The 12,345-nt window shown below is 35.3% G+C and overlaps 1 protein-coding gene across 1 annotated transcript in view; it reads left to right on the top strand.

Moving 5' to 3' along the window:
- Window positions 1-12,345, top strand: part of Tsga10 (testis specific 10) — a 109,311-nt gene that overhangs the window by 60,493 nt on the left and 36,473 nt on the right. The window contains 7 exon segments of the mRNA XM_047522211.1: window positions 181-269; window positions 272-298; window positions 2,691-2,795; window positions 2,798-2,844; window positions 7,055-7,110; window positions 8,152-8,320; window positions 9,227-9,337. Coding sequence (XP_047378167.1) covers window positions 181-269; window positions 272-298; window positions 2,691-2,795; window positions 2,798-2,844; window positions 7,055-7,110; window positions 8,152-8,320; window positions 9,227-9,337 — 604 coding nt within the window.

Genomic DNA, 12,345 nt, shown 5'->3' with positions numbered 1-12,345 from the left:
TCACTCAGTGAGACCCTGTCTCAAAATAAAAAATAAAAAGGGCTGGATACATAGCTCGGTGGTTAAATCCCTAGTACACCCCCCAAAAAATTAGCATCTTAAATTTTTAGATTTAAGTACTCTAAAAATTGACAAAACATAAAAATTCTCAGAATTAGTTTATTATTAAAACATTTGCAGACTTTTATATGAAAATACAGAAAAAGATCTTTCTGATACTCAGCGACATCTTGCTAAGAAAAAATATGAACTACAGCTTACCCAGGAGAAATTATGTGCTTGGATGAAAAATTGGTGAGTGTTTTTTTCCTGTACTTGTAGTTTTTCTTAAGTCTTATAGAAAAATGTGTTCTTTCTAGTTATAAAATAGATAAACTTGGAAATGTGTCCTTATCTAAAAGTTTGTGAATCAAAAATAATGAAAATGTATTTTTATTTGATAGTAAAATTATTTTTACTTAGATTTAGGACCATATTAAGTTATGACTTAAATTGTCAGTGAAGACATAGCTAAACAAAATTACACTTTTAAAATTTATGATAAAATTTAAATTTACAATTTTTTTTAATGCACCTTGCTCATAGCTATTGTAATGAAACTGTGTATGTGTATATAAATATATACATATTTATATATATAAAACTTTTGGTGGAAAGTGTACGTATGTTTGATCATGTCTAGGATATCACTGGGTTTATAAAGAAAACAACTTTTATAAAATCTATATGTGTTTCTTACTAGTGTATACTAAATGTATACTTACTAGTGTATACTAGTGTATACTAAAGTGTATACTAAAGTATGGTTGTAACTTAATCTTATAAATATATAGTAAATGTTTATCAGGACTGTTAAAGAGCCTATTTTTAAGCAGAGGAAAATTTTAACATTTGCTATTATGTAGTTCAATAAACATCTGGCATGAACAATTAGGTAGAATTGCTATTAATTGAAACAAGAAGTATTAAAAGCGAAATATAAAGGTAATGTTAAAAAGAACTCATTTTTGATGTTTTGAGTCCAAGTAAAGATGTAAAGTAAGAAGGTGGGTATATAAATTTGTATCTCAGAAGACAAATCTAAGCTAACAATATATATTTGGACACATCAACCTATAAACTGTATTGTAAAACCATAAAATCACCTAAGGAAAATATAGAGAAAGAGGAGTTGATGATCCAGTACTAAGAAACAGTCAAAGAAGCAGGAAGAAAACCTAGAAATGAGTGTATTTTGGAAGGCAAAGAGCAAAGTATTTTAAAAAGGGAGGGTATAATCAATTGTCAGGTACTTTTAAGTAGTGGATAAGGATAAGGATAAAAAAATGTATTGATAGGATTTGGCACATTGGAGATTTTAAAGTTTAAATAGTATTGGATGTGAGTTTCGAAATGGAAAGTGAAGTACAGGTGAAAAGAATAGAAAAGTCTCTCAAGAAGTTTGACTATTAAAAGATAGCAGGAAATAGGGTGGTCGTTTCAGTGGGATGTTAAGTGAGGATTTTTTTGTGTTTTGAAGCTAGGAGATATAAGAGGCTTTTAAGAAATCAATTAATTGATTGACAGTGAGAAACTCAGATCTTAGAACACCTAAAACATGTGGATTGCCTTATAGGAAGCACTGCCTACAAAAAGAGACATGATACATTCTCAAATACTGTGTGACATAGGACAGTACCTCCCTTGGCATGGTACAGGAGGGACCCTTGGCAGGGTTTAACTTAACAGGCAGTATCTAGAGGTCTGGTCTAGTAGAGATCTTGTAGAGCTCTAGACCTGTGGTTTTCAAACTTTGGGTACATTCTAATCACCTGGAAGATGAAAATCTCTGGAGCCAGACTCCTTGAAATAGCAAGGGCCAGAGCTTTTGTGTCTTCACCAGTTTACCTAGGCAATTCTGAAAACCTAGGACCTCTGCTCTAGACCAGTGGTTCTGAGCCTTTATTGTGCATTGAATCACTGTGGGGCATGGGGAGGGGTGTGCTTGTTAAAGCAAATTGCTGTGCCCATTTCAGGATTTCTGATTCAGTAGGTCTGGGAAGAGGACTTAAGGATTTTCATTTCACAGATGGTACTGATGGTGCTGGTTGAGAAACCACAGTTTCAAAGCCAATGTTTTATAGCAATCCTTCAGCAGTCAACATTGCCATTGCCTCACCAGTTCTCACAAATAGAATCATACTTTCTTGGATGATATGTTTCCTAGGAATTTTAGAAAAATCAGAAAAAGTAAGAATATTATAAGACATTGACTCTAATGAAGTCTTAGTTGAATAGTTTATTAATATTTATTACCAATTTTATATGCAGCAGTCTTCTAGTTTGTGGAGGGAAGGGAGGAGAAATTAAGGATGGCAGAAACCACAGATTGTTTTGATATTCCACCTATTTCTTTCATCCACCCTCTCTTTCCCACTACACATGTAAATCTACTTTGAGAAATTTTATGCATCTTTCCTTTGCTGTTCTAATTCAAAGGTATGTGTTTTTATGTTTATGAGTCATTTAGAATTTATTGATGGATGGTACTTTTTAATCACTAATAAAAGGAAAATTTTATTTAGAATGTTGTACTCTTATTTTTAGTCATTGAATATAATGTAGAGGAACTTTGAAAAGTATTTGAATCTGCTCAAACTGGAAAAAGAGTTGTCTTGATTAAACCAACACCTTTATGATTACATATTTAGATAATTTTACAAGGCAAGGTATTGCACAACGAGAAGAAATCAGCATTCTTGGTGCAACCCTCAATGATCTGGCTAAAGAAAAGGAATGCCTGCAAGCATGTTTGGATAAAAATCTGAGAATATTGCATCCCTTGGAGAGAGTTTGGCCATGAAAGTATGTTCTGAGAGCTGGGGTGGACAAGGAATGTTCAAATGAAATATTTAAATATTAACTGTGCTCTCTTGAATCTGAATAAAGCTGTAGGAGTTTTCTCAAAGGTTTTTTTTTAGAGAGCTAAAACTTTAAATCTGACATTGAAATATTTTAAGATAGTCTTGGGAAATTTGCAGTTTACCTAGGTAACATTTTAAATTGATTTTTCTATCATGAAATAGTGACTTGTTCACCTGACAATAACTAACTCAAATATCAGAATTAAGGTATTGAGACTGAATTCTTCTTAAAGACATTTTCAGGTAGTCTGCGAGGCAGTATGTTTTACTCCATTAAACTGCCCTTTTGATTGAACTAGGAGTATCTTTTTATATCATCCTCAGCCTTTGAGAATAGATCATATGGTACTGGTACATAAAGCTGGATGATAATTCATCCCATATATTTTGCTCTTATTGTTAAATGGAAAAAGGTCTTGCTGTGAAGATTGCTGTTGGTGTTCTATTTTAGCTCATAAATTGTGAAGCCAATTGCTAATCTGTTTTCCATAAATGTCTTAAGTAAAGACAACATCCTTAGAATAAGGTCTTTCCACATTCTGAGGAAATGGATTCATGAATTCATCATCCCTCTACCCATTCTTTGAACATTTATTGACATGTACCTGATGTTATGTTGAAACTGAAGGTGAGTGACCTATAATGTAGCCTAATACACAGATAAATACATTATTTTGATGAATTTGATAAGTGCCATAATGACATAAGAAAAATGTATTAGTGAGTTTGACAGAAAACACATCTGACTTAGCCTGGGAAATGGGTTAGGGGAGAAGGAGGGTCTAGGAAATCTTCCAGGAAGTGACAGTGCCTGGGCTTCCTTGAAAAGTAACTAGAAATTAGCCAGAAAAATATTTAGGAGACTAGGACTGTAAGAAGTGATGCAGATGGGTAGAGCAGCTTACTTCAAAGCTCAGTGGCTTTCAAGAGAGACGACATGAGACCTCCTGATAGTTAAGTATGGTCACAGATGGGTTGCAAAGAGATTGATATAGAAGGGCGAAAGATGAGATAGAACAGAAAAACAAACAAATCACAAAATACATGTAATGCTGAATGTAAATTCTACCATCATGGATATAGCAGGTCATTATAATTGTAAATGAAATGTTAGAGTTTCATTCTTAATATTGCTGCTGTTGTTTCCAGTAACTGGTTATTGAACCCAGGAACACTCTACCGCTGAGCTGCATCCCCCAACCCTTCTTATTTTTTAAAATTTTGGAGGCAGGACCTCACTAAGTTGCTGAGGCTCAAAATTACAACCCTTTTGCCTCAGCCTTCTGAGTTTCTGGGATAATAGGCATGTGCCACCACACCTGGCTTGCATCTTTATTCAGAGCAAAATTCTGCAATTGTACACTCCATAAAAGATATATTATAGAAAATGAGAATGATGACAGGGACACTTGTTAAAGAATAGTGGTGAGACCTGTATGAGGATAGTTGCAGTATCGGTGAGAATTAGATCTTGTGAAGAAGTAAAATTGGTATATGTGATTTCTGCCTTAAGAACCACAAATAGTCCCATGAGTGAAGCAGGAACACAGAAAATAGGGCAGGCTTAGGTGAGGAAGATTATTCACATGCTGAGTTAAAATTGTCCTTGGGACATGTAGATGAAATATGCATAGGCTCTTGGATTTTAGGCTTGAAGAGAAAATTGATTAATAGTTTAGGGAACATAAGCGTAATTGAAGTCATCAGAGGGCATGAGATAGTAGATACAGGTTTACTTGCTGGTAAACCTGGGAAGTCTGACTCATTTTTAATATTTATGATTTTAAGTGGAATTTTGCTTCTCCTTATATTCAAAACATTTTCGAATAGTAAAGCATGACTTCCTTTTAAAACACTAACATTCAGAAACTAAATTTTTACATTTTTTAGAATCTCATTTATTTTGCTGACTGTACTGATTTTATCTTTACTTCACAAGGAATTCTGAGTGACAGGTTCATTTCAAAATTAAGAACTTTATATAAGATTTATACAAGTAATCTCATCCATCCTTTAAATGGAAAATAAATTTTAAAGACAGTGTTAGAAAATTAAGAGAATGTTCATGTAATGATATTTCAGAACTGAACTATAAGGTCCTTCAGTGAAGTAGGACTGTTATATAGTCTAATATGGAGATACAGAATAAATTAATTGAAAAGCCTGCATTATAGTGAATAAGGTGAAAAATTTGGGGAGTAATCATAGCTTTAAGAGATTTTCTACTCTTACTACCAACTAAGGCAAAAGACCTCAGTAGCTACTTCATAGGTTTTTAAATAATAAAAGCCAGAACATTCATATGAAGTTTCAGTTTTCTTTTTTCTAAATATACTTATGACATTCTGTCCAGACTGATTCTAACAGTTAACATGAATCTTTTTTCCTGGTTAGATGTTCAAGGAATATATTGAGATTATTCAGGAATATTAAATTGCTAATGTTGGTAGCTGTGAGGAATGGTAGTATTAGGGTCTTTTTAAGAGAAAGCTAGAGAGTAGAGGATGCATTTTTGGATTCTATCAGTAATTCTGTTGTCCTGGGTACTTTGCAGTGTTCCTGGATCATCTTCTTTTAAGGTGAACATCTATTAATAAAGGAAATTCCCTTTTAGGCTTATCAGCATATTTCAAGCTTAACTAAGTAATGACTTTCAAAAGCACTAGAAGTTCAATTAGGTTTTCAGTATTTGTTTTTAAATGTACTATGTGATATTTTTAAAACGTGCAAACAGTAAACAGTATTTTGTGTTTGATATTTTCCTCATACGCTTTTCTTCTTAAAGGGTATTTTAACCATACTCCAGTATTCATTTTTGCCAGATGTAGACTCTTCACCATTCTATTAGAAGGCAGGAAGGGAAATTGAAGCTAAAATACCCTGGCAAGGGACACATGAATAAAAGAAGATAGTGCATGCATGCGGAACTCTCTTTAGAGACATAGACAAAAGTGGTTGGGAGTGTTAGGTTTGGTTTCTCATTTTTTTTTCTTGGTTACGAAGGATCTAAAAATCCAAAGCAAGGTGCTAGGTATTTAGTGAAAGAATAATTTTCCTGCTTTTCTTTAAGGCTAATATTAGCTGTAAGTATCTGTTATAGTTAGATTAGCTCAGGATGAGCAAGAGTTTTAGAAGGAGACATGACAATGAATACTGAAAGCGTTAAGGTGTTACAACCCATTTCAGTCTTGACTGACTCTACTATTCTTTTCCTTCACCACACCTCTTAAAGGGGAGAATATAAATGGTGCATCTTGTTATCTTTGGTGTGGGCCTCCTTAGGATCACACACCTACATGTTAAAAATATACTTTTGCAAGTAATTCCATTGGAGCAGCTATTTTCTTTTTAGATGTTGATAAACCTTTATTTTATTCTTTATTTATATTGGTGCTGAGAATTGAACCCAGTGCTCCCATGTGCTAGGCAAGTGCTTCACCACCGAGCCACAGCCACAGCCCCTGGGGCAAGCTTTTTGAAGATGATACTGCTGAGTAATAGAAATAATATACTTGTTCAAAGTTATTAAGAGCTAAATTTAGTTATACATGATTCATGTCTCTGGCTTTATAACAAAAAATGTAAAGAGGTGAATCAGTCCCATTCAGTATAAAACATACCAGTGTCACACCACTTGGTTTGCCTCTAAAACCAGGGTGGTTATTGGTGTCTTGTCTTATTGGATGACTGCACAAATCTTTTAACAAAGTACTTGATATATGAGCTCCTATCAATATACTAAAGTGAAGTTGTTACTTTAATGAACATAGTCTGTTGTTTTGCCTAGTGTAATTATTCCCACTGATATACTAGGCTTTAAATTGTAGAAAAGAATAGAACCTAACTATTCAAAACCAAATGGAGGGGCTGGGGTTGTGGCCCAGTGGTGGAGCACTTGCCTAGCATATGTAAGGCACTGGATTTTGATCTCAGGACTACATAAAAATAAATAAAATAAAGATGTGTTCATCTACATCTAAAAATGTTTTTATTTTGTTTTGTTTTTTTGGGGGTGGGGATCGAACAAAAATGTTTTTTTTAAAAAAACAAATGGAAGTCAAAAGGGGAGAGGAATTTTCTTTTTATTCACTCAGTTTTAATAGAAATAACAGTAAGATAATTTTTATTTAATATTTATATTATTTTTCAAGGAAAAGACCATTTCAGGCATGAAGAATATCATTGCTGAGATGGAACAGGCATCAAGGTAAATCATTCTACAAAAATGTGAGCACTTACTGGGGACACCATGCTGTAAGGTGCAGAGACAGTAAGAACCGAGGGCTTAGTGTTCTACGTAAGATGATAACTCCCTAATGTTGGAAGGAGGCCTAACTCTGCCTGGGGAAGTGAAAGAAGGGATGATATTTACCAAGTAAAGTACAGGAAAGGGCACTGAGATAGGCAAACGGCAGAAAGCCACAGGTCATGTTGAAAAAACCCCTTGAACTACAAGTAGGTGAGTATTGTTGGAATCCAAAGCCTAAGAGGAAGCTGAACATGCTGGAAGAGACCTGTGTTGAAGACAAATGGTTCTTAATTTTATTCTTTGGGCAATATGAAACCATTGAAGAATTTTAAGCAGGCAGAAGAGGTGATGGAAACTGGGCCATATTTGGGGGGACAGGAGTGACATGCCTATGAGGAAGACTCTAGGAAAATGTCAGGTTTCTAGCTTGGGATGGATACTGAACATGAGTGATGTGCGAGGAGAAAGATGATTTTACCTCTGAACCCGAACAGTCTTTCTGACCCTATCATAGCCATGTCCACATGAGGCTGGAGTGTGTATGAACAGGGGTTGGTCTGGAGCTAATGATTCTGGAGTTATGTGGGTACAGATGTGGTTGGGAGGATTTGAATGGGTTTTCTCTGAGAGAAGGGCTAGAATGAGAAGAATGCTATAATTGGAGATCTGAAAAATGTTAATTTTTAAGAGGGCAGAGGAAGGATCCTGCCAAGGAGACTAAGCCATAACAAATAGAATGAAGGCCTTCCTATTCTTGAGTGTCACAAGTTTTCAAATATTTAGCAGATCATTAACTATTATGTATATTTAGTACCTTTACATAGTGAAATGATGACAACATAGTAAAACTCTAAAGCACGGTTTTTGCAGTATTTATTCCTGTAAATTTAAATGTTTAAAACTTATTCAAATGTTTTCATGCTAACTGTTCATCTTGTCTTGTGAGAATTTGTTAATCCGTTCAGTAAAATGTTATGTGCTGTTTGATTTGTGGAATAGACAGTCTACTGAAGCCCTAATTATGTGTGAACAAGATATTTCCAGAATGCGTCGACAATTGGATGAAACAAATGATGAGCTGGGTCAAATTGCCAGGGAAAGAGATATGTTGGCTCATGAGACTGACAATCTCCAGGAACAGTTTAGCAAGGCCAAACAAGAAAACCAGGTATACTTGTTCCTAGAATTCCTCTAAGAAAAAAATACGTATTTCTTCTGAGGCATATCCCGCCTTTCATTTTGTAGAATAGTTCAGCTATCAGAAGTAGCCTTTTAAAAAAATTTATAAACAGAATATGCTATGTAATTTCTAAATGAAATTCTCAGACATAAAGCATTAAATAGTAAAGAAAAGGAATAGAGATGTAATAGATTTGTATTAAGCCTTAGAAAGTACTTCCTTAATGAAGAATATGTATTTGAATAAACCAACAAATGAGGATAAAAGCCATCAGGAACTTTAAAAGAAAAACATTTATTTAATGCACTGCACATTATTCTGCTTAAATGTGAGGGTATTGACTATGCCGCATGTTTTGGTCCTCTTTAGCACTGTGGGTCTTTAGGAAAATTCCTTTTGTAATTAGTTTCTAAGCAGTATAATTTCAGTCCAATCACAGTTCTTATTTCCATTAATATTATTTTAACTTGAACATTAAAAAATTCTATTTGGAAAGTTTCTTTCCCCTTCAGATTCCCCTGTTATCACTCTTAGTGTATTTACTTTACATCAGAAGCACTTGTATTCTTTTAGCTATCAAATAGTTATAATTTACACAAACAGCAATAAAGATGCAACAACCTTGTCAATTGTAAGAAATTATCTGAGATATTATTGAAAGTGAATGAACAATGAGATCCTAGAACAAAAAAAGGACATTATGTAAAAATGAAGGAAACTTACATAAAATAGAGACTTCAGTTAATATTGGATCAATATTGGTTCATTAATTGGACAAAAGTACTATAATTAGTGTAAAATGGATAATAATCAAAGAACTTGGGTGTTGGTTATATGGGCCTATCTGTACTACCTTTATTTGTTGTGTTCAAATCTAGCTATCATTTTTCCATAGCACTGTCCAAAAAATTGAATGATACACATAATGAACTTAATGACATAAAACAGAAGGTCCAAGATACTAATTTGGAGGTTAACAAGCTGAAGAATATATTGAAGTCCGAAGTATGTATAGATTTTTTTTCCTTTGTTCATGTCCTAAGAGTTTTCACGAGAGTTAATTTAGTAATCGGTTATACTAATCAAAACAGGTTAATCAAGTCTTAGTACATAGCATATTTAGTTTTGGACAATGGTGAGTTAATTATGTATTTAGAATGTTGCCAGTGTCCAGAAAGGTGACTCCAGAATATGTGCCTTTCGTTTGCTAAACTAAAAACAAACACTCTAGACCAACAGAATCTTCTTAACTAGATGAAAGACAAAGGGCCAGAATCAACTTGACCTCACTTCTGTTTGAAAACAGTGGAGGTTTCAGTTACAAGCATTCAACAAAAGTGGCTCTGCCTGATTATGTAGCAGATAAGAATTGATCGCCTGGTGACCGAGCCATTTGTTTCTTAGGACCAGAGGACAGATGACTGACTGTCCTTTGTATTTTTCGTGTTAGCAAATGTTGACCATGCATGTGTATGTACATGACAGATGATTCCAAATGTGGTATCTCTGTGTGTGAGTAGCCTGGAATAAGCAGAGAGCTTAACCAAAGGTGTTAGATATGTCTGTTAGATAAAATATCTAAAATAGAGTAGGTGGATTGGTCATTATTATAGGGATGATGTTACCTATATACCATTCAAACCATTAATGAGAACATCCCTCCTCAAAACTGTTATTTTAATTAACATGTCATTGACTATCAGTCCAAAAACATGTAGACCATTGTTTGTAGTGTGCATAGGACTGTTAAGGGTTTTGAGTTATAAGAGATTCTGAGGACCCCTAAATTGTCATCCTTGCTCTCAGGCCTTGAGTGGACAAAGCACATGGTATCCTACACTTACTGTTTTTAAGGTACGAGTAATACAGTACCATAAATGGAGAGAAGTTTGGAATCAGAGTTGTGGCTCCTCTTCTCACTGATGACATGAATTTATACAGGCTGCTTAACCTGAGTCTCCCGTTTCCCATCTGCAATTGAAAGAACACCCAAGTACATGAGATAAAGTATTTAAAACACCTAAAAGAGTGAGCCATCTAAATATACCCTGGAATAAATAAAAAATAAATACGGATATACAGAACAACTTTAACGTAGCAAGCTTTCAGCCAATGGCAGACATTTCCCTTTATCACCCTAGTTTTTTCAGTCACATCACCTGAAATTCTACCACTCGGGATGGGAACACTTAGGTTCTAGAATTGATTTTCACACATCACACCAAACTTCTCTCCACTTTTTGCATCCCAGTGTGAGTTTGAGATGTTGCATTTTGTGATACTGGATAGGTTCAGGCACCACCTAATAAAAGGAAACAGGGGTCCACTTTGGTAGTGGGGGACCAGCAGGGAGTGTGCAGTGCTTTATCCATTCACTCGTTTAGGCATGCATGTGCGAGGTGCTGTGGTGCCAGAGGTGAAAACCCTGAGGAAATAGTGGCTTCCCAGACAATGGGAACACCATGAGCAAAGGGGTAAGCGAGGGGAGTTGGTCCTGTGGCTACACTGGAGGGTATAAATTAGTGATAATGGAGAGGTAAGAAGGACCCACTTTCAACCCTGTTTTCAGGACACTTTCATTAGAACTTAGGCATGTAAGTTATTAGAGAGTTGTCTTTGATAAATATTATTCTGGAGATGTGAGGAAGAATAAATCATACTGCTGACAAAATCAGGTAGTGCATACCTGTAATCCCAGTGACCAGTGAGTGATGCAGGAGGCTGAGGCAAGAGGATCACAAGTTCAAGGCAGCCTCAGCAATTTAGTGAGGCCCTAAGCAATTTAGAGAAATCCTGTCTCAAAATACAAAGTAAAAGGGCTGGGGATGTAGCTCCTGGTAAAGCGTGCCTGGGTTCAATCCCCAATAACGAAAAATAAAATAAAGAAAAAAGAGAATAGAAGAGGCTGTGTGGCCATAATCCAACAACACAAAGGATTTCTGTCGAGGCAGGTGGAATGTTGCAAGGAGCCCTGTGGCTGGTGAGAGCTAGCCTCGGGAACTGGGTGGGAAAGGCACCTTAGAAAGGAGGAATGGAGAGTTCCAAAGAGAAGTTTTGCTTTCTTTATAAAATTGCCTGTCTCAAGCCCCATGCAGCTCTTATCTGGGTGGTTGAAGGGCAGGAGAAACATTTTACAGACTCCTTTTTCACTTATTACCTGGTCATAAAACTAAATTTAATATTAAAATATGGTTCCTATCTTTGAGAAATAGGAGATATTATTGGAATGGCAGCATATCCACACCTAACTATGTGAAATTATGTGGCACTTTTAAGAGAATCACTTAGTGAGTACTATAGAAAGTTAAAGAGGGAAAAGGTTGATGAGAGTAAAGCTCAGTTTATGAATGTTATATTGTTGTACCAGGTTCTTCCAAAGCACATACTCTGTGCTCAGCTATCATCTTTCATATCTGAATCTTTTTTCTTTGTGGTACTGGGGATTGAACCTCAGGGGTGCTTTACCAGTGAGCTATACCCCCAGCCCTTTTAAATTTTTATTTTGAGGCAGGTTCTTGCTAAGATGCCTAGACTGGCCTTGAACTTGAATCCTCCTGCCTCTGCCTCCTGAGTAGCTGAGATTACAAGCATGTGTCATTGCACCTAGCAGAATATCTGAATCTTGAAAGCCTGTGAAGTAGTTTGTTGTACAGAATTTCTTCAACAAACTTGGCAAAGATCTTTCATGAGAGACCACCAGATGGCAATAACTGAATTTCAACAAGTTCCTTGTGATCAAGTAAACTTAATAATGAGAACATAAATCTGATTTGAAAAGCTTAAAGAGTAAGGATAAAGAGACTAGGCAGTGGTTAGAAAAATGCATGTAGCTGACAATGGAGACTTGTTTTTAAGATGGAGAGATTATAGTGTATTTATGTGAGGGTAAGAGAAAAAACTGCTTGATGATTATTCAATTTGGAATTTGCTCAAAGTTCCCTAATGGAAAGGACTGTTTCTTATTTGCCAGTAGATTCTAGCATCCATTGTATGACACAGAGTAGACATTCAGT

This window comes from Sciurus carolinensis, chromosome 13, assembly GCF_902686445.1.
Source record: "Sciurus carolinensis chromosome 13, mSciCar1.2, whole genome shotgun sequence".
NCBI classification, from domain to species: domain Eukaryota; kingdom Metazoa; phylum Chordata; class Mammalia; order Rodentia; family Sciuridae; genus Sciurus; species Sciurus carolinensis.
This window is presented reverse-complemented; position numbering and strand designations above follow the sequence as displayed.